The 19,136-nt window shown below is 32.0% G+C and overlaps 2 protein-coding genes across 9 annotated transcripts; both read right to left on the bottom strand.

The window, feature by feature from the left end:
• Window positions 1–530: 530 nt before the first annotated feature.
• LOC110611782 (probable boron transporter 2) lies at window positions 531–5,408 on the bottom strand. Of its 2 annotated transcripts, none has more exons than XM_021752256.2 (14): window positions 5,295–5,408; window positions 4,979–5,041; window positions 4,434–4,680; window positions 4,178–4,260; window positions 3,889–4,081; window positions 3,580–3,718; window positions 3,278–3,443; window positions 2,982–3,148; window positions 2,711–2,884; window positions 2,523–2,618; window positions 2,293–2,430; window positions 1,653–1,969; window positions 1,270–1,537; window positions 531–1,110 (listed from the first exon to the last, which is right to left on the bottom strand). In XM_021752256.2, the coding sequence occupies exons 3-14, from the start codon at window positions 4,535–4,537 to the stop codon at window positions 817–819; spliced, it is 2,139 nt and encodes a 712-aa protein (XP_021607948.1). In that variant the 5' UTR covers window positions 4,538–4,680; window positions 4,979–5,041; window positions 5,295–5,408; the 3' UTR covers window positions 531–816. The 2 variants fall into 2 exon arrangements, with proteins under 2 accessions (XP_021607948.1, XP_021607949.1); XM_021752257.2 differs by having other exon boundaries at window positions 4,178–4,222; window positions 5,295–5,406.
• A 2,926-nt stretch (window positions 5,409–8,334) lies between these two features.
• LOC110611713 (probable inactive DNA (cytosine-5)-methyltransferase DRM3) lies at window positions 8,335–17,279 on the bottom strand. Of its 7 annotated transcripts, none has more exons than XM_043955232.1 (11): window positions 17,026–17,279; window positions 16,422–16,637; window positions 16,205–16,333; window positions 15,717–15,813; window positions 15,431–15,477; window positions 15,143–15,250; window positions 14,471–14,567; window positions 11,633–11,736; window positions 11,153–11,255; window positions 10,698–10,777; window positions 8,335–9,873 (listed from the first exon to the last, which is right to left on the bottom strand). In XM_043955232.1, the coding sequence occupies exons 1-11, from the start codon at window positions 17,107–17,109 to the stop codon at window positions 8,530–8,532; spliced, it is 2,409 nt and encodes an 802-aa protein (XP_043811167.1). In that variant the 5' UTR covers window positions 17,110–17,279; the 3' UTR covers window positions 8,335–8,529. The 7 variants fall into 7 exon arrangements, with proteins under 7 accessions (XP_043811167.1, XP_043811166.1, XP_021607791.1 ...); XM_043955231.1 differs by having other exon boundaries at window positions 11,624–11,736; XM_021752099.2 differs by having other exon boundaries at window positions 11,624–11,736; window positions 16,422–16,659; window positions 17,026–17,278.
• Between the last annotated feature and the right edge of the window lie 1,857 nt (window positions 17,280–19,136).

Below are 19,136 nucleotides of genomic sequence, written 5' to 3' on the forward strand. Positions count from 1 at the left end.
TCCAGGAAAGGCTATTCCTGATCTTTATTCTATGCTTTTAGGATCAGGAAGGTAAGTGCGAGTGAGTCCATTTTTCTTTTACTTGAGCACAGTGGAGAGTTGGTCTATGGAGATTGATATTCTTTTCTGTTCTTCAAAGTTTTTACGTATTTTTTTTCAATCTATACCAAGTTACATCCCTTATTCTTTAATTGGCATAGCATCTCACTTCGTGGAAGATCTTGAAGCGAAAGAAAGATGTTCCCATATTATTCCTTTCCAGGGCTACTGCCTCTTTAATCGAGGACTATGACCCAAAATACTTCCATTTATGAACACCAACTCGGCATAGTTATAGCCACTCCTTTTACTTATTCCTGTGCGCTTAATATGTTGTGCGGGTAAACTACTAATTCCTTCAAATTGCACTGCTGTAGCTTCAGCTCCATGATTTTCTCGTCTTTGCTTGTCTATACAGGGATGTCCACCCATATGCCCCCATGGGATTATTCGCAGCACACTGGTGTAAAATGTCTACTCTTGTCAATAGATGGTGGAAAATTAACATCATGATATCTAATTTCATTGCTTTGCCGGCTTTTCTGATTACAAATTTCTTCCTGTTGGGTAAATATTTTACAATAACTAGCTCCCATTAACAACACAAAACAAATAATAATAATAATAACAATAATAAAAACAAAAACAAAAGAACGAATGTGAATTCCCGCAACACATCTTCCTGCATGTTCACAGAACTATCCATGACCTGTGATCTCTTTTTTCTGGTTGACGAACAGCAACTGGTCATCAATAGTCGGTCATGATATCCCATTTCTAACCAGTTTTTCCCAAATTGGATGGTCTTGCTTCTCCTGTTCTTGGACTAAATGGTCCTCTTCCACCTTGTCGAGGACTTAGCTCTCCTTTCAGTTCACTAACTCGAGGGCTATATACTTTATCTGAAAACCGTGGGCTGTGAATGGTCTTAAATTCTTTGGATGGTGTTGAAGTGGAGCTTGCAACCCTGGGGCTGCGTATGCTTTTTATTTCACCTCTGCTTCGAGTGATCATCCCATCTAAAATTTCTCCATCATCAGCAAATGAGGCTGATCTACTCATCTCTATCTCCTGGTGTTCAAAAATAACAAACACAAAAAAATAAGGCTCCCATCAATAGCATATGACATCTCAAAACTCTATGTATCCATAGATTTATCGATACTAGGCGAAGTTGATATCAGCATTTGACTTGATGCTTATAAAGAAAGAGAAAAGTAAAAAACTCACAGTTGCTAAATTGAATGATAAAGCTGGAGCTTCTTCGTACTCTGCAGCGTCCAGATCCTGGAGGTGGGCTCCTTTGAAACACTTGGGCAAAATGTATTGTCTCACTGGAACCAAAAGCATGATCATTAAAGGGAAAAGAACCCCGGCAATTGGAATCCATGTAATGCCAAAACAGACAAGCAAGTAAGCAGTCTGAAAGACTGTAAATATTGCAATTGTCTTGAAAGGCACAGTTTCCACAAAAGTAGCATGGTATTCCTCCAGAACTCTGCAAAATGGAAAATTAAAAGGAAATTAGTATGAGAAGGCAAAAAGATAGAACCAAATGATTTTCTGCAATAGGTAAGGTAAAAACAAAGAAGAAAAAGGAGTGAGTTGGTTACTTGTATCTTCTGCTTGGAGCCGTGAAAAGCAGTAAGATTCGCTCCCAGAACTGGTTACCCGGTAAACTCTCAATGGCCATGAAAGCAAAATAACCCCAGAGAACTGATGTTGGGATCTTTTTTATAAAAGGCATGGCTGCAACACATCCTCCTACCATTATAGCTTGAAGCAAGTTACTAACCCGTTGTTCTTTCACCTCCACAGGCAACAAATCATCAATCTCCTTCTCAACATCAAATACTGTCTCATCCACTGGAGCATCAATATTCCCAACTGAGGCAATCTGAATAGTTAAATCTTTCAATTCCTTTAATCCCTGATCACATGAAAAATTTTGGCAAGTTTAGGTAGTTATCAACACCATATTCACTGATCTCATATATATGTATATATAATTGAATCATTCACTGCAGAAACAAAAAAATCTATAGACACTCATCCAAGACTTTGCATAATCCAATATACAAAATTTTGGTACTTATTACATTAGATAGTACTTTTGGCATATGATCCTAAATGCCTGGTTTTGACAAATCTCATGACCATGTTATTTACCATTCATTGTTAACTCACAATTTGATCACCAAGTATAACGCTTTCATGCTTGAATTGATTAAAAAAACAAAAAAGTCAATATACCAGAGCAGAGGGTTCCTGATAAATCAATGGGGTTTGCATCTGCTGATAGGCTTCTTGCATGCTTTCATACACTTGACCCAAGCTTGAATTCTCACTCATACATTTGCGTGCTGTTGCCACAAGTCGATTACGGAGTAACTGCATAACAAAAAGCACTTTTGATATAGGTAAAGAAGTTTGGAGTCGCAAAGAATGCAAAATGCCTATGCCCAGAGTATATATATGCATACTTGGTGCTTCAGTGTAGCCAAACTCTTAGTATGCATGGGAGATTGCGGAATAACACCATTTGATGGAGGGATTCCAATAAGACCACACAATATGACCTGCCACACCATTACATGATTCAGATATTTAACAAAACAATTTTTTTTAATCATACGGTAGTGGTGCACATCAAAAAGAGAGGTGGTTGTACCATGAATCCTAAAAGCAGTAAATCATAATGGAAAGAAGGCGGTTTTCTCAAATTGAATTCCTTCTGCTGAGCAAGTTGAGATGCTACACTGTGGTCAAAATAGTAGAGCACTGCAATCATTGTAGCTGGAACAAAAGCTCCAATTACATAAAGAACCGGCACATTTAGCATATCCTGTCAGTTTTGTGCATAAGCTGTTAGTGTTAACACAATATTTGGGTATAAGAAACAGGAGAATTAGATACACTAAAATAAGAAAAGTGAATGATGCCTTCATGACAGTCCAGTTCTCATATGCGCCTGTTGACCATGGATTTGGACTGAGAAGACGCCTTGGGATTCCTTTTGGAATACTTCCTGATGGAATATAGGAAACAGCAGTCCAAACCAGCACCATCAATGGCACACCATAATCTGCTATGCAGCCCCGAAGTGACCCTGTGAGAAGGTAATATTAGCAATTCTAATCAATTTTTTTGTTTTCTCTTATTTAATAAATATACAAATTGTGTTCGTTGTGGTTATCTTCTATGATTGAGCTTTTCACCAAAGATTCAATACACTAACCAGAACCATAGCGCCATGACCTTGCTTTTCTGCTTTTCAATGCTGTCAACAGAAGGCCAAATGACAGAACCAAAGCAAACATCCCGTTTGCAAATCTCCATGAGAATTCAAACTGAATTGACTTTGGATTTTCTCTATCAGGTATGCAAAATTCATCAACAAGTCCCTGTCAGAACCAACTTAAAAATGAAATATGCTACTAGAAATGCAAAATCTAAGGCACTGAATTGAGCATAGTGATTTTAGCAAACTCCATTGATTTAGACATAAAGTGTAAAGAAGAACATGGATTTCCATCTTACTTTGATAGCTTCCTGCATGAAAAGCATAGCAATCAGAAGACCAAACAATTCTCCTGCAAGACGAGTAAACCTATTGATGATGGAGCAGGCTCCTAAAATAGCCAGTAGAAACAACAATATCGCTGTCCACACGCATACCCTGCTCATCCAAACAGCCATATAATGACATTAGACATTCAAATATTGAATAAAAGTACCAGAGGACGCCTAAAACTAAGAGAAGTCAGGTAAATATCATTATGAGGAAAATTCAAACAGAAATTTAAAAAGAAAAAGTATGAGGACAGAAACAATTACTATAGTCCGTACCATCCAGTCCATGCGAGGAAGAGCTTTGATCCCAAGTCAGGTCTACTTTTAGCAAAATTGAACATGAAAGTATACATAATTACAGTTGGCTCAGCAACTCCTAGGATCAGCAAAGGCTGACCTCCAATAATGGAATGTATAATTCCACATAGTGCAGTAGAAGCCAATGTTTGAACTGCTGTAAGAACCCCATCTGCCAAAACAAAGGAAAAGTACAAGAACTTACATTATAGACTTGCCCAAACAGAGAGTAACCACTTTGAGCAAAATAAGATTATGTGTATATTACCTGTATCTCTTTCCAACTGTTCTCCAAAAGAAATAACTGGAATTGCTGATGCAAAAAATATGTACGTGGTTGGTGCCAAAATCCTAAGAAAATTGTAACAAGATACAGAACTAGCGCATTATTTTAAGACAAATTGTTTTCAAAAAACAGGACAAATTTTCAGCAGCAAAAGTCAGAAAAAACATTGAACCCAGTTTTTAACACAATTCACGATATAAATATTGAAAATTTCTCTCACGGCAAAAGAAAGATGTACCTGAAGCCTGCCTTGAAACCACCCGTCCAATCCTGCTTGTAACACATCAATCTCCCCTTAAGATCATTCTTGATTCCACGAAATGGTACAAAGCTCTCTTCCATGATTCCTTAACAACAATATCAACTTCTTATATGCTTCAACTACGTGGGAGACCAAAATGCAAAACTTTCAACAAGAAAGCTGCATTTGCATATGTGGCTATGTTTTCGAGGCAAATAAAGTTGGCATTCGACGAATAGATAATCTGTACCCGAAGACAAACAAATAAATACCTCAGGCATTGGAAATGGCCGGCTATCATTCTGATTAAACAAGAAAAAGAAATCTGTATAATGCAATATGATCTAAATTGTGCCATTTAAAGCTCTGCCCAGAATCTAAAAACGCTGGAAAATCACATCCCTGTGTTGAGGATAGAAGTTAGCTCATGGGAAATCAAGCTCAAAACTCGAATGACAAACCAAGAAAATTTAGGAGGACCAGTACATTTAGTGTTGAGCTAAGTACAAGACAGGCGCATTTTACAAGTAAAGACTGTTTACCTTTGAAACAATGTTGGATGGGACACAGAGAAGGGTTGCAAAGAAAGCTCCAAATATATAGGCCTGAAAGAGTAGAGAAGAGAAAAGGATTTTAGATTTGAAGGTGATGATACTAGTGTAGGTCCAAAATGAAATGAAAGTAACAACACTGCTACGCTCTATAGCGGAAAGAAACAAACATAAAAAAGCTAAAAATAAAGGAATCCCAGAAAGCTAACAATGAAGATAAATAAGAAATACAAATAATTACATGATACAAAAAGAAAAATCAAGAGATTCAAAAGATAGATGCATTGTAGAATACTGAGCTACTTACCCACCTCAAAGAAATGAAAATGCAGAAGAAAGTAATTGTCTTTTTGGTTCTTTAAGAGAGAAAGCTGGTAGAGGGGTACTTTTCATATGTGTGTCTCTCTAAGCGTGTGTGCGAGAGAGAGAGAGAGAGAGAGAGAGAGGGTGCCAGTCCATGACAAGCTGGCCTGGAAGCAACCAAGTAGCTTCATTTGACTGATCTATCCTCTACAGTATTCTCCAAATGGTTTATCTTGTTATTTGTAAATAATTAATTTAGTTTTCCTATTTTCAATAAAAAATATTTATATATTCTTTGTTTACATTACATACTCTTTGATTAATGGAGAACAAATCTTGTCGTAGACTTGTACTGGTTCTTGACTTGTTGCATAGTTATATTCTGTTTCCATGTCTTGAAGACAACACAACCTCTCCTCCTCACCTGACCTGTATGGATTTTGATTCTCCATTGCATGCATGTCGGATTCACCATTTATTACACAAACTAATCCTGTTTATATTGTCTGTTAATTTAATGTTCATGATATTATTATAATTATTAGAATGTAATGGACTTGGTGCTAATTAATGATCAACGAGTTTAATCACAGATCCATGCGAATTGGCATTTTAATTTGAGATGGTAGTGAGATTTGAAAATACAAATAACAAGAGTCTAATCTTAATCATTAAGTTAATCACTCCGTTTGCATTTTTTTAGGCTTTTTAATAAAAGTATTTTATACAAAGATGGAATGAATTAGATATTTTTGGATATTCGATTCAATCGAACACTAATAAAAGTGAATTTGATTAGATTAAATTAACTTTAAAAAATAATTTTCATCTTGAATTCGAATCGGATTTAAGTTTTATATATAAATAGCGATATATATAAATAATTAATTTAATATAAAAAAAATATTTTATAATAATATTTATTTTTTTATATTTTTATTTAAAAATTAAATTTTAAATATTTTTTAAAAATATTAAATTTTTTAAATAAAAATTATTAATAAAATATATTTTTATATAAATTATTAATTAAAATATATAAGACTAAATGAGTTCTGATTTTATTCGGATGATAATAATTGAATTTAAAATGAATTGAATTAATTTTTAATTGAATTTAGAATATTTAAATTTAAATAGTAATTGAAAAAACACGATTTATTTTTTATTTGTTTTCTTATTATCGGAGTTGGGATTAGATGTAGCACATGCTCATAATTAATGGGACCGTTAGAGAAGTCATAATCAAATACTCATAAATACCTTATGAGATGTAATCATGGTAAAAAAAAAGAAGAAAAGGAATGGAAAAAAGAGAGCCTTACCAATAAGATGGCAACATTTATAAATTTTGCATATATATATATATTTTGACTATGAAATTTGATCCACCCACTACCAAAGAAAATCTAAAATCAACCGAAAAACATAAAAAGATTTGGGCCATCCTCTTCCCATGATGACTATAATTGCCCATCAATTGAGATGGAGATTCATGAATGTCCAAAATGAGTGGCGTAGGACAAATTAATTAGCATGTGATTTGATTTCAGTCTAACAAAAGTGGGTTAATTTATTACACTGTTCCCATTAATTTTGTCAAAGATAAAGAAAATTGTTGGATGTAGCTTTCAAAGAATCATACTTTATTTGACACTTGACAGAGGGATCTCATCATTGTTGCTTGGGATATGGGATTTAAAAATAAAACACTCTATTTTTTAATTATTATTTTTTTCTAATAAAGAGTGAAGATAAATGCTAAATTGATATTCTATTTCAAGTTTTTTCAAGTAATGAAAAATGATAGTGCGTAAAATTTGGAAGTAAATAGAAATGATTTTGTCCCATACAAATGAGCACCAACCCACAAAGCTTAACCATTACTCTCTCTGTTAATGTCTTGAATCATGACAGTAGGCTTTCTTTAGGGCAAAAGACAAACCCATATGATGCAACTGGTAGGCCCTATGGCTCTCCATTTTATGGGTTTCCTTTGGGGCCCATCATCTGTGGCTATCACAATGACACTTGGCGTCGAAATAACCTTTAACGAAAAGCCCTAAGGCCCAATGTAATATTCACTAGTCTTACTTGTACAAGTGATATGAATCGTCACTTTTTATTTATATTGTGAATCAGAATCATTGCATTTAAGGTCAAATCAGAAATGTTTTTTTTTTTTCTCACTTATAAATATATGCAAATGGAGGAGTAATAATAAAGGTTTTTTTTTACATCCTTTTAAAAAAAGAATAAATAAAAGGTAAGTCCTCCCTTTTATTTTTTTTTTTTATAAATAAAGTATTATATAGAATAAGCAAATACATACATACTATTCACATTACCAACTCTAAACCCTAATGTGATTCAAGAAGCACATAGCTAACTACAGAAACTTTTAAAACTTTGAGGGAGTTAAAAATTCATTCTAACAGTAAATCATGCTTTTTGGCTAAGAAAGGTGAAGCTATTACTTATAGCTTCAATCTCGACTTTTTTAACTTCAATCGAGAAAGATGAAGCTATGTATTATTCAGCAGCATCAGTTATTTTCTTATCATCTTCTAGGCTTGATCTCTTCTCAAATAAAAAAATATATTAAGAAAATAAATGTTTGCGTTGTTTTTTTTTTTTTTTTTTTTTTTTTTTGAGGAAAAGAAAAATTACCGTTAACAGCATCCAACTTATTGAATAAAACAAAATAACCACACTCGGACCTCTCCCTCTAATTCTATCAAGCATAAGCGGTCAAAGATAAGTATACATCAGCACAAAGTTTTGAAGGAAAATTATGGATATAATTATTTATGAAAAAACAAATAGTTACCCAAGAAAGCTGTAATTTTCATTCTTGATAAAAAAAAGATGATGAAAAAGTAAGAAACATGCATCTACCTGTTAATAATAAAGAACCTTTTTCACATTCAAAATTATAAAAAAATACTTATGATTTTCATAAAAGAATAAATTATAAAAAGTTAACTTCATTTTACTTTTAAAAGTTTTTATCATGTACTAATAACTTACTTATAATAACATAATTTAGTCCCAAATTCAACAATCCTCTTTACCTATGAAAAAGGAAGGGCCCATACATCTGAGTTTTGGAATCAGTTTCACAGTTATCTAACGGTTACGAAGATGAACTGCGCAAAAGACTCCAACTTGATAACTTATCCAATTTTCAAAAAGATGGTTAACATTAAGCACACTGGAAATAAACAAACGAAAATTGATTACCTCCTTCTTCCCATTGTTCTCCTTACAAGCTGCAAAACACGAACAAACTCGCAAAATAATGAGAAGTCAAAATCCGATGGTGCATCATCCAGTTTAGGACTTCTTGCACAGTGCGTGCATGGACTCTGACAGATGATGAAGTCAAAACCACCATATTTCTCAAGCAGTTTATCAATCCTGCCACTGGTTAGCTTTTGGATGTTTTCTATCTGCTCTAATTCTCCAGTTTGTCCGCTAATTTGCCACCACCTTCTTAGAATTCTACGCTTCATTTCACTAGTTTCCACTGAGACAACTCCCTTCATTCGTACTCCAAGCCGGTCTAAGGCAACTTCTGCCCCTCCTATTCCACTGAAGATTGACAACATTGTTATTCCATCTGGGAACATAGATTTCAAAACAGAGAGATGATGCGCCAATGTGTCTATCTGGAAGCTGTATTTGAGTGAATGAAGCCTTTCAGTTAAGCTGCTCTCAGTAGCTTGAGTGTGATTCAATGGGTAACCTAATATTATTTCCAAATATTCTGGCTCTATAGGGCTCAGTTTGTGCGGACCTACCCATATAAGATTTAATTTTTGGCAATGAAGAAGGATGTCTCTTTTCCTTTCAGATGGAAGCAAACCTACAGAATCAGTAAGCATCCTTCCAAGCCTATCACAGAGCTGAGATACTCCACCAGTTTCAAAATTGATACAGCTCAATTGCTTCCTCGTATCCCATGATGGCCACCATTCCTTCGTATGTGGCATTGCATCTTCTATTGACATTGGTGGCTTTGGAAGGATACAAAACCTACTTTGGGTAGGAAGATTGTGCACGTAACCTTCTTTCCTATTCAATGCTGAAAATAACCGAGTGTTTACAAATTCAGGCTCAATGGCATATAAGAACTGAGATATTTTGCCCCATGTAATTAAAGATACAGTTGCAACATTTCCATAGAAAAAATATGGAGGTTTAGCTACCATCCGATCGACACTCCTGCATGAATTTGATTTAAGTGCTTTGGGAAATTTGAATCCAGCAATTTCTTCATCAACTTTCTCTTCCACCCATGTAGGTTCAAAATAGGAGCTCAAGTCATCAGTATATTCTGGTTTTAGATGATCGTCTGAAAAGCCAATATTGCCAAACTGAGTATCAGGATAGTCCACTATGTGCTCTTGTTTTGGCCTTTTTCCCCTATGAACTTCCTCCATATTTAGATTGTTTGACCGAGAGACAGCAGCTTGGCCAAAATCCTCACTTTTTAGTTTATTACCCTCCATGCCCACACTAAAGCTTTCAGCGTCACTATTGATGCGTGAACGATTCATTCCAGAGCGTTTTGAGGAATGCTGCACAAGATTAGAAAAAAAAAAAAAAAGAAGCAGCTCCATTACAAGTAAAACCAAACTGAATCTTGCTTTGTAACCAACAAAACAAACAGATACACAATATCTTAGGGTACAAGGAGAGAAACAGCATTAAGAATAATTGTTGAGTTATTACTTGAATATTAACTTAACCAAGTGCATACAAATGCGGGAGGAGCCATCCATAGCCCTCACGTGCATGTTCCATCACTTCTAAGCGCTCTAGTAGCCATGTCCAATAAATTTAGATAGAAAATGATGTTGTCATATACCTTCCCAATGTCGGTCTATGCAAAACCAATTAGACTCAAGAGGTACTTGATAAGCTTAGCCAAATATTGAGTCGCATCGACGGGAGGTACATCATGATCATAAATATTAGTCAATTTGATAGCCATGAATCAAGCAATTATCAAGTTTCTTAGATAACAGAGTAGATTTTGACTCGTTTGCTTTATCTCATAGCTGCACATTTAACATAATGACAATCATGAAAAAGCATCAACCACAACCAACGCCATCACTCCTCTTACAGCCAATTGATAACCATAGATCAGGCACTTATAATGTTTTTTGGACAATAAAGTAGAATTAATTTATGTGCTTTGTCTCAAAGACATGCATTTGATTTGAATTTCTTTATCTACACCCACATGCCCACAAGAATGAAAGCAAGTTTCTTGATCATCCATTCCAAAAATACTCTAGTTTTCAAACTGAACATGCAATCGAAGACAGCCTATAAAATAAGAAAATTGAAAATGCTTATGCACTGGAAAATTTATTGATCAAGACAAAACAAACACCTTATCTCTTATAATGTACTTCTCACCAACTTGTTCTGCACAAATTGAGTTTGCTAGCTCTAAGACCGGAACTTCTGAACCTGGAAGACATGAAAGGATAGATAAATCCTAGGTTACATAAAATGGAAGGAAATTATGGCGGCAAAACCATCTGTTATATATGTAATTAGCATCACCAACTACCCAGTAAAGATGAAAGCAACATAAAAAAACCACTTCTGATTTGCAGAGAGAGGAAATGTTAGAATAAGAACATGAACACCGACTTTTGGAAGGGTGACTTGGTTACACCAGATATAGGAATATAAAAGAGTTATAGGATTTGGAATTTGGAACGCAGTCACGTTCAAAAATGAACAACAATATCAAAAAAATGCAAACTATTAACTTTTAAGATTTTGCCTTTAGAGGTGCAGTAGAATTGGTAATTGACGAAGTTATGACTAACTACTCACCAAACCTCTCAATTGCTAATGAAATCTCATTCTCAGAGAAACCCATTTCAAGCAAACGAAGTGTTTTCTCCATAGTCCCAAATAAAGTTTCGTTACTGATATCCTGGAAATGTACAGGTCAATCAAATATTAGATGCTGCGTAAAAATATTAAAACATGACAATTACTTATGCGACAGAAGTTAGCTGCCAAAATTTACCATTCCCTTCTAGATTAAAAAAAAAAGAAAATATTATTGAAGAACAAGAGAATGCCAAACTACACAATAGGTTGCTTTCAAAAATAATCTTGTATCTCTTCCTTTATTTGAAAAATCATTAAAAGACCTATTTGCAGCAACATAATGTCAGCATCAGCAACCCAGAAGAAGTGAAGGAAGCTTATGCATGTGCTGACTGTCAATTTTAGCAGCAATCTTGTGAAGTCCATTTGTGTTTTCCTTAACATCCTAAAATGCCATTGAATACAGACCTCATCTACCTCTGCACCATCATCCATCTTGTCATCTATTTCCTTATTACAATCTGCAGCTACCTGGGCAGCAATAATGAAGTCTACCATTTCGTCAACTGGAGCATCCACACCTGATATGTAACAGTATGAGATCAACAGAACTTTCAGAATTAGAGCATTTTTGATTTGTTTTCAATTTGGATAGACAAATCCTGAGAGACACAATTAAACAAGTCAAACAACAAAAAGGGAAGAGTAAGAGAAAGAAGGGGGGGCAGAACAATAAAATCCTTTAAAAGAAAACATGTGCAAGAAGACTGTTTTCAAATTGGAATGAAGACTCATTTGGAGGAATTCAATTGCATGTTAGGCAAGTGTAAACACATAAAAAAGGTTGCTCCATATACTCCAGTGGGGAAGGTCTGTAGTTGCTTTATAAGGAATCAAGAAATAACTTTTGTTGTCAATCAACAATAGAAGGCATCAATGTTATGAAGGTGAGAGGCGACAAAGTCCCTTATCGCCTTAGTCAATAGACGAGAGGCGTCGATAGACGAGAGGCGAGGCGAAGCCTTTTTGAAGTGAGGTGCCATACTTACATATATACTTATATGTGTGTGTATATATATATATATATATATATGCATATATGTATCTATAATGTATATATATATATATACATATAAGTATAGACATTGTAAATTCCTGCTTAACTATTTAATTAGTTAACATAATTATAAAGACATATATTCCTAATTAGTTAGCTGAATTATAGGCATACTACTTGCATATAAATATGTAACCTTTTTCAATATTGAAATATTCTAGAATATTGTAAGCCAACCATGTAGATATTATATTATTTCTTTTCTAATTAGTTAAAATATATATGTCCCTATAATTATGCTAACTAATTAGAAATATGTCCCTAATTAGTTAGCATAATTATACGAACATACATTTCTAATTAATTACCCTAATTATAGGATATAAATCCCTAATTAATTAGCATAATTATAGGGTTATATCCTCTAATTAGTACCTAAAATTTAGCTCTCCAACCAAATGCTTCAAAAGGAAATATGTATTAGAGTTTAGTCTTTAAAATGAAAGAAAGAGTATGTTATTTTCAAGAGGCACTGGCGCTTGGCGAGAATACATGATTCTAAATCGCGGTTACAGCCATGCTCGCGGTCACTGTAATGGAAAGAGGCTTATAACAGCCACAACGTAGTGGTAACAGTCTGTCGCTAAGCAAATTTTTTTATTTGCAAAGTTCATGAAATGAATAAATATTCAAAGATATAATTAGAATCAACATATACAACTAAGCAACAAACACAAATATATCAAATAAAAACATTAAAAATTCATCTTTCTTATATATCATTAGTAGTCATCAATTTAAAACCAAAATAATCATGTAGATACTAAAAAAACTAACTATTTAATTTATGAAAATTAAATAAATACTCCCTCTGTCCCATAATTTTTGTTCATCTTTCCTTTTTTTACTATCCCAAAACTATTATCCACTTTTCTTTTTTGCACTATAGCAATATATAAATCGACTATTATAACCCTATTTAATTTTATCTTATTTATAAGAAATATCTCAAAATATCTCTTAGTATTTAATAACATTTAATGTCATTAAGATGGATATAATTGAAAAATTAATAAAAAATATTATCTTTCTCAATATGTGTGAAAAAATAAGGTGGATAAAATTATGGGATAAAAGGAGTAAAAAATAAGAATTGATTTAAAAGATTAGGTTGTAATCTACTTACTATTTAATTTATAAAAAAATAATTTGAGATTATTTTTTCTTAGATTTTATCTTGCCAAAGTTTAAATTACACTTACCAAATATTATTAAAGCTTAGATCTTTCTCTGATGTCATTTTCTATTTATTTATGTATTTGCTCTCCTTCACACTAATCACCTTGTTTATTTGATCTTAAGCTCAAAAATTGTAGAGAAATGAGTTTTTTTTTTCTTCTCAAAGAGAAATGAGTATTTCACATAAATTGATTGTGGAGAATATTGAGGAAGTTGAAAGAAAATGCTTAGTCTTCTCCAAAAAGATCCCTCTAATACATTTCATGTGAAAAATGTAAAATAATAAAAATCATAAAAGCTAAAGATTTTCAGCTGGAAAAGTAATGGCCTTTACGCCTTTAAATAAGGGTTGGTAAGAGTAACGGTAGGCTAAAATCCTTTAAATAACAGCCTTATGTAACGTAGCGGCCATTATTTAAAACCATTGCAAGGAAAGGTGCTTGCCTCCTGCAAGAGGCCTCATCTCATCCAAGCAAGGCAAGGCAAGGCATGCCTTTAATAACATTGAAAGTCATAAAACATGCTAATTATCACTAAACCAGAAAACAAACAAGAAACAATAACAGCAAAATTATAGCGAGCTTGTTCAGTGCAGGAACATCCATTCATCATGCATGACCAAGTGTCTGAGATGTTTCTTTGCAAATATATCTCCAAGCTAGAGGCACCTACTGCCACCCAATTTATTGATAAAACTATGCATCTGCATCAGTTTTTGAGGACGCCTTTCTCCTGTTTCACAATAGTGCCTGCAAATATTTGGATGTTCCTATGCTATTTTTTTTGGAGTTGGATCAAACTTATCAAGCAATTGCTTCCAGAAATTTAATACTAATTCTATTTCGTCCATAACGTGACATGGCCAACTAATTGTTTGAATTTTGAAAGAAGGTTTTTAGCCATGGCCATCAGGGGAAATAGAAAACTTGAGAATTCTACTTCCATAACTTTCACCAAGTGCAAAATGCTGGATATGTGTGTGTCCACAAAAAATTGAACTTTTTAACACTTTTACATACCAAGCTTTTCCATTGCAAAATCAACTTCCTTTACTGAGAAATTCATCCTTAGTAAGGATGCCCTTTTGTCATCATCAACTCCAAAAATATCTGGCTCCTGCAAAAGATTGATTAACCAAATCAAATGCAATATTAACTGTCCTAGGCTGCAAAACGCAATCAGCATGAGACAGCCATCCAGCTGAAATGGCAATCAAAATAATGTAACCCATAAATTAAAATTAGGTAGCAATGAAAACCTGACTTTTTGTAAACAATAAAGCATGAATAAATTCAAATGCGTGAACTTCAACCAGCTATGAAACTGTCTTCTAAAAAAGGAGAGATTTTGGGTAAGCTCATATCACATTTTTAGAATTACCTGTTAGGTAAGCCATGCAGACATGCGAAGTGCAAACAGATCCACTTATCAAAAAGCTTCATACAATTCAGAAAATGAATCCAAAAACAATGCACCCGCAGAAAAAGACATCATTTAGGTTTAGAAAGCTTTTACAAGTTCAGAGAAACTGGGTGGAGGAGCTACTAACTAACTTGATCAGTAATGATTAAGCAGATTGGAAGAACCTTCATAACATTTGGAAAGATCCTGAGAAACTAAGCCTTATATATTCATCAGATATCTTAAATTAAGCACGATATATGAGTTGACAGGATATCACAGCCTGTTACCTCCTTTGGTTGAACAAATGTGGAGTATTCTAGAAGATTAGTCGGATCCTTGTCATCGAACAAGCGATCCAGAGAATCCGATGACTGAGAGTTTGACTTTTGAGGACCCTAATAAAAACAGAGAGAGGGAGAGAGAGAACAGTTTTTCTAAGGCATAAACGATGAAGTTAAGACAAACAAAGTTTTCTCAGAAGTAAAGGAAATAAAGAAAAAAAAAATAGGAAAAAACAACAGTCAGAAGGAAGGGGGTGAATGGGGTAATGATTCATAAACCTACAGAATACTTACAGAGCATTCCATGAGAATCTCCAATAACAAATCAACATTGTCTTCACCTAGATATAAGAGAAGAACCTAACCAATCAAGAATGCAAGAAAAAGCTCTACCATTATCTGATACAATGCTCAAAGAAATTCATGAAAATGTGATAATATCTGCCATGCAAAGTTACCATTGGAAGTAACTATACAGCTGACGGATATGCAACCAAATACATACTTCAGTATTCACCACATCCATCTAGGTCCACTTCAGACAAGATTAAAGAAAGAGATCTGTTCATGCATTAAATACCATTTTCTTCAATTACTTTGTCAACATGCGAAGGTGAGAATCCCATCCCAGTAAGAAATGATCTTAAATTGCTTCCAGATGAACTTGCAACATTGTCCTGCAATAGTTCATGAAGAAAAAGCATCATCCAAGTACAAAAGAAATACTAGAAGGAATCAACAGACATCGCAATATCAAAAGCCTCCAAAAATTTTGCTACATGTCCTAAATGTAACATTTAATTAAGTTTGACAAGTAGTTTCACTTTTTCCCAAGGAATTTCTCTTCCAAGTTTTATGTTCAACCAAATGTGCTTAATATCGAAAAGCTTGAACACACTAATATCTGGCAAGTCAGGTCGGAAAAGAAATTGAGCAACTGTTAAACAAAGCTCTAGAATATTTGAATGTAATAGACGTTACAGACCAACATAAAGAATGAATGAATAATTAAAACTTAGTGTATGATATAAGTAATATATTCAGTAAGTCACTGGAATGTAAGCGTACCCCGAGTTGCCTCGAGTATATCGCATCAGAGTGCAACTCAAAATCCGACATCTCAGGCTTTGGCACTATGGTTTCATTGATATCAGGATTTGATGAACTCTCTCCATCCAGAACTTTTTTAAGTTTACCCTGTATAATATGGATTATGAGTATAGTATAAAAGAAGGGTCCAATAGTTATCCCCTGGACCAAACTAAGATTAATACATTGTTCATACCATTTCAAAAAGAAGAACCTGCAAATAAGTTGGTGGATGTAGCACTACAAAGAAAGAAAACTGAACCGTATCTCTATCCCTGCAACGGAAATTATCAATCAAATGAACATGATTTAGGTACAGAACCGTGAAACTTCTTCTCATGAATCTCTCAGGTGTTTTGTTGCAAACGTAAAAACAACCATCCAAATCAATTTCTTCCATAAAATCCTTCTGCTGCATATCCAACTACAACCATCTAAGAAACAGAAAGTTGAAAGTAAAAAAAAATAAATAAATACCAGAATTCAAATAAATATAACAATGTCTGTAAACATTATTAAGCAAGCAAAATAAGATGAAAAAAAAAAATGAAAGAGCTACACTGCCATAGTCTCATGCAAGACCATAAAGCTAATAAAACACTGGAATTAAATTCTCTTTCAGTTTCTTCCTCTTTTCAGGATTCTTATAAACCAAACAGAGTGATATAAAACAATTCAAATTCGGAAAGACAAGACACAGAAAGCACAACAATTAACAATATTTGAGCAAAAATCCCCTGTAGACGCCGGTAGGAGCTAATTCGAGGAAGTGATGCGCTGCGTCATGATCAGAGACGAACCTGATCAGAGACTTCACCGATGAACTCAAGCAGAAGCTGAGGGCAGCGCGTGGACAACACCAGCAGCCAAAAGGCAAGATGCATTGGAGAGCTGAAGTAGGGAAGAATTTATCATAGGCAAATGTCTGTCTGGCACAGCGTCAAGTGTCGAATTTGGCAACTTCGCTGGGTTAACCGATACACTTCGCACTTGCCCAACAGAGGCGAAACGGTAACTGTGTCCTTGTTTTTCATTTTTTTTTTTTTCTAAACCCAATTAGACTTCTGTATCCAAACAAATTTTTTTTCTTTAATTAAATCATATACTTTTTTAGTCAAGAGCTAATTAAGTTTTAATATAATATAATATTATTTTTTAATAATAAATTTTTTAATAAAATTTTATTTTATAATTTTAAAAACTATTTACTATTTTTATTAATTTCTATGTTGATATTAAATTTTTAATATTTTAAATTAAAAATATTATTATATTATATTATATTAAAATTTATTTATTATTTTAAGTAAAAATATAAAAGATTAATTGATTAAAAAAATTAAATCATCTTATTTAATCATTAAATAAAAATATCGAAATTTATAAGTTTTATAATTTCGTTTAATTTGCATATAAAGTAAGTTTAGATCCAGCTTATTTTTATTTTCTTTTTGTTAAAAAAAGAGAAAGATAAAGTGTGAATATTGTTTTTATAAAGATGAAGCGCGAGTATTAATATGTTATTTCATTAGTTCTATATAAAAATGAATTTCAATATTTGTATCAAGGATTTATATTATTTGTAGGATTAATGATTAAAAAAATTTTATATTTTTAATTTTGTTATAATTATATTTTACATTTTTATACTAATTAAAATTTAAATTTTTAAAATTATTTTAATTATATCTTATCGTTCTTTATACCATTAAAATTTAATAGAACTTTCAAATCACTCATTACATTAATAAATTTCAAAATAAAATTAATAATAATTTAAAATTTTAAAATAAAATTATAATAGAGCATACATGTTTTAATAATTATTTATTTTATTAATATTTTTTAAAATAATAAAAAAATAAAAATTAAATTTATAATTTGAAATAAATTATATATTTTATTAGTCACTTGATTAAGTTAGACAAGAAAATTAAATATTTAATTTATATATTATTATTTTTTTTAAATTTATTATAAATATTAGTATAATTTAAAAAAAAATGGTGGATTAATATTATATTTGAAAATTTAAAAAATAATTAAAAAATTCTAAAAAATTATTTTATTATTTTTAATTTTTTAAATTAACTTATATTAAATACTATTTTAAATTATTTTTTAATATTTTATAATTAATATATTTAATAAAGTTATTTTTTAACAATAATTTTAAAAATAATATTAAATGGTAAGCATATTAGAGAGATTTAAGTCAGTTGATAATAATTATAGTTAAGATTAAAATAAATTATTATTATTATAAAATTATTAATAAAAATTAAAAAAAATTAAATAATAATAATAATTTTTAAATATATTTAATAGTAGAAAAGAGTAAACTAATAATTTACTAAGTGTCAAATTATATAAATAATTATAACGATAAATGCATTTGGTCAAATATTAAAAATACAATATAAAATTGTAATAAAAATAAATTACAGTTTATAGCAACTTTAAAATCAAAAAAATTAAAATTACATAATTTTTTTAATTATTAACTCTTATTTATATTATATAAATATTATTATAATAACAAGATGCAAAGAAACTTTAATCCTACAATTTTTATTTTCTATATAAAATTTATTTTTAAAAAAAATTCAAATTCAAACACAATAAGAAAGAACCAATTATAGCAAAAAGCATACAAATCCATATATCTCCTTCACATATTTATATATCAAACGCCTTTTTAAAATAAAGTATTTTATTTATAATATAAACTCTATATGATCCAATTAATTTTGATCTGCCTAATCCTTATTTTATAGCTACATAAAATATTAGATACTTTTAAATTATAATTTTATGTACAAATAATAATTTCTTAATATCTTATTGCTTTGCTACAATATACTCCTTAAGAAATAATTTCTATTCAGAAAACTTTCCATTTTATGTTTTT

The sequence above is a fragment of the Manihot esculenta genome, chromosome 3 (assembly GCF_001659605.2).
Source record: "Manihot esculenta cultivar AM560-2 chromosome 3, M.esculenta_v8, whole genome shotgun sequence".
NCBI classification, from domain to species: domain Eukaryota; kingdom Viridiplantae; phylum Streptophyta; class Magnoliopsida; order Malpighiales; family Euphorbiaceae; genus Manihot; species Manihot esculenta.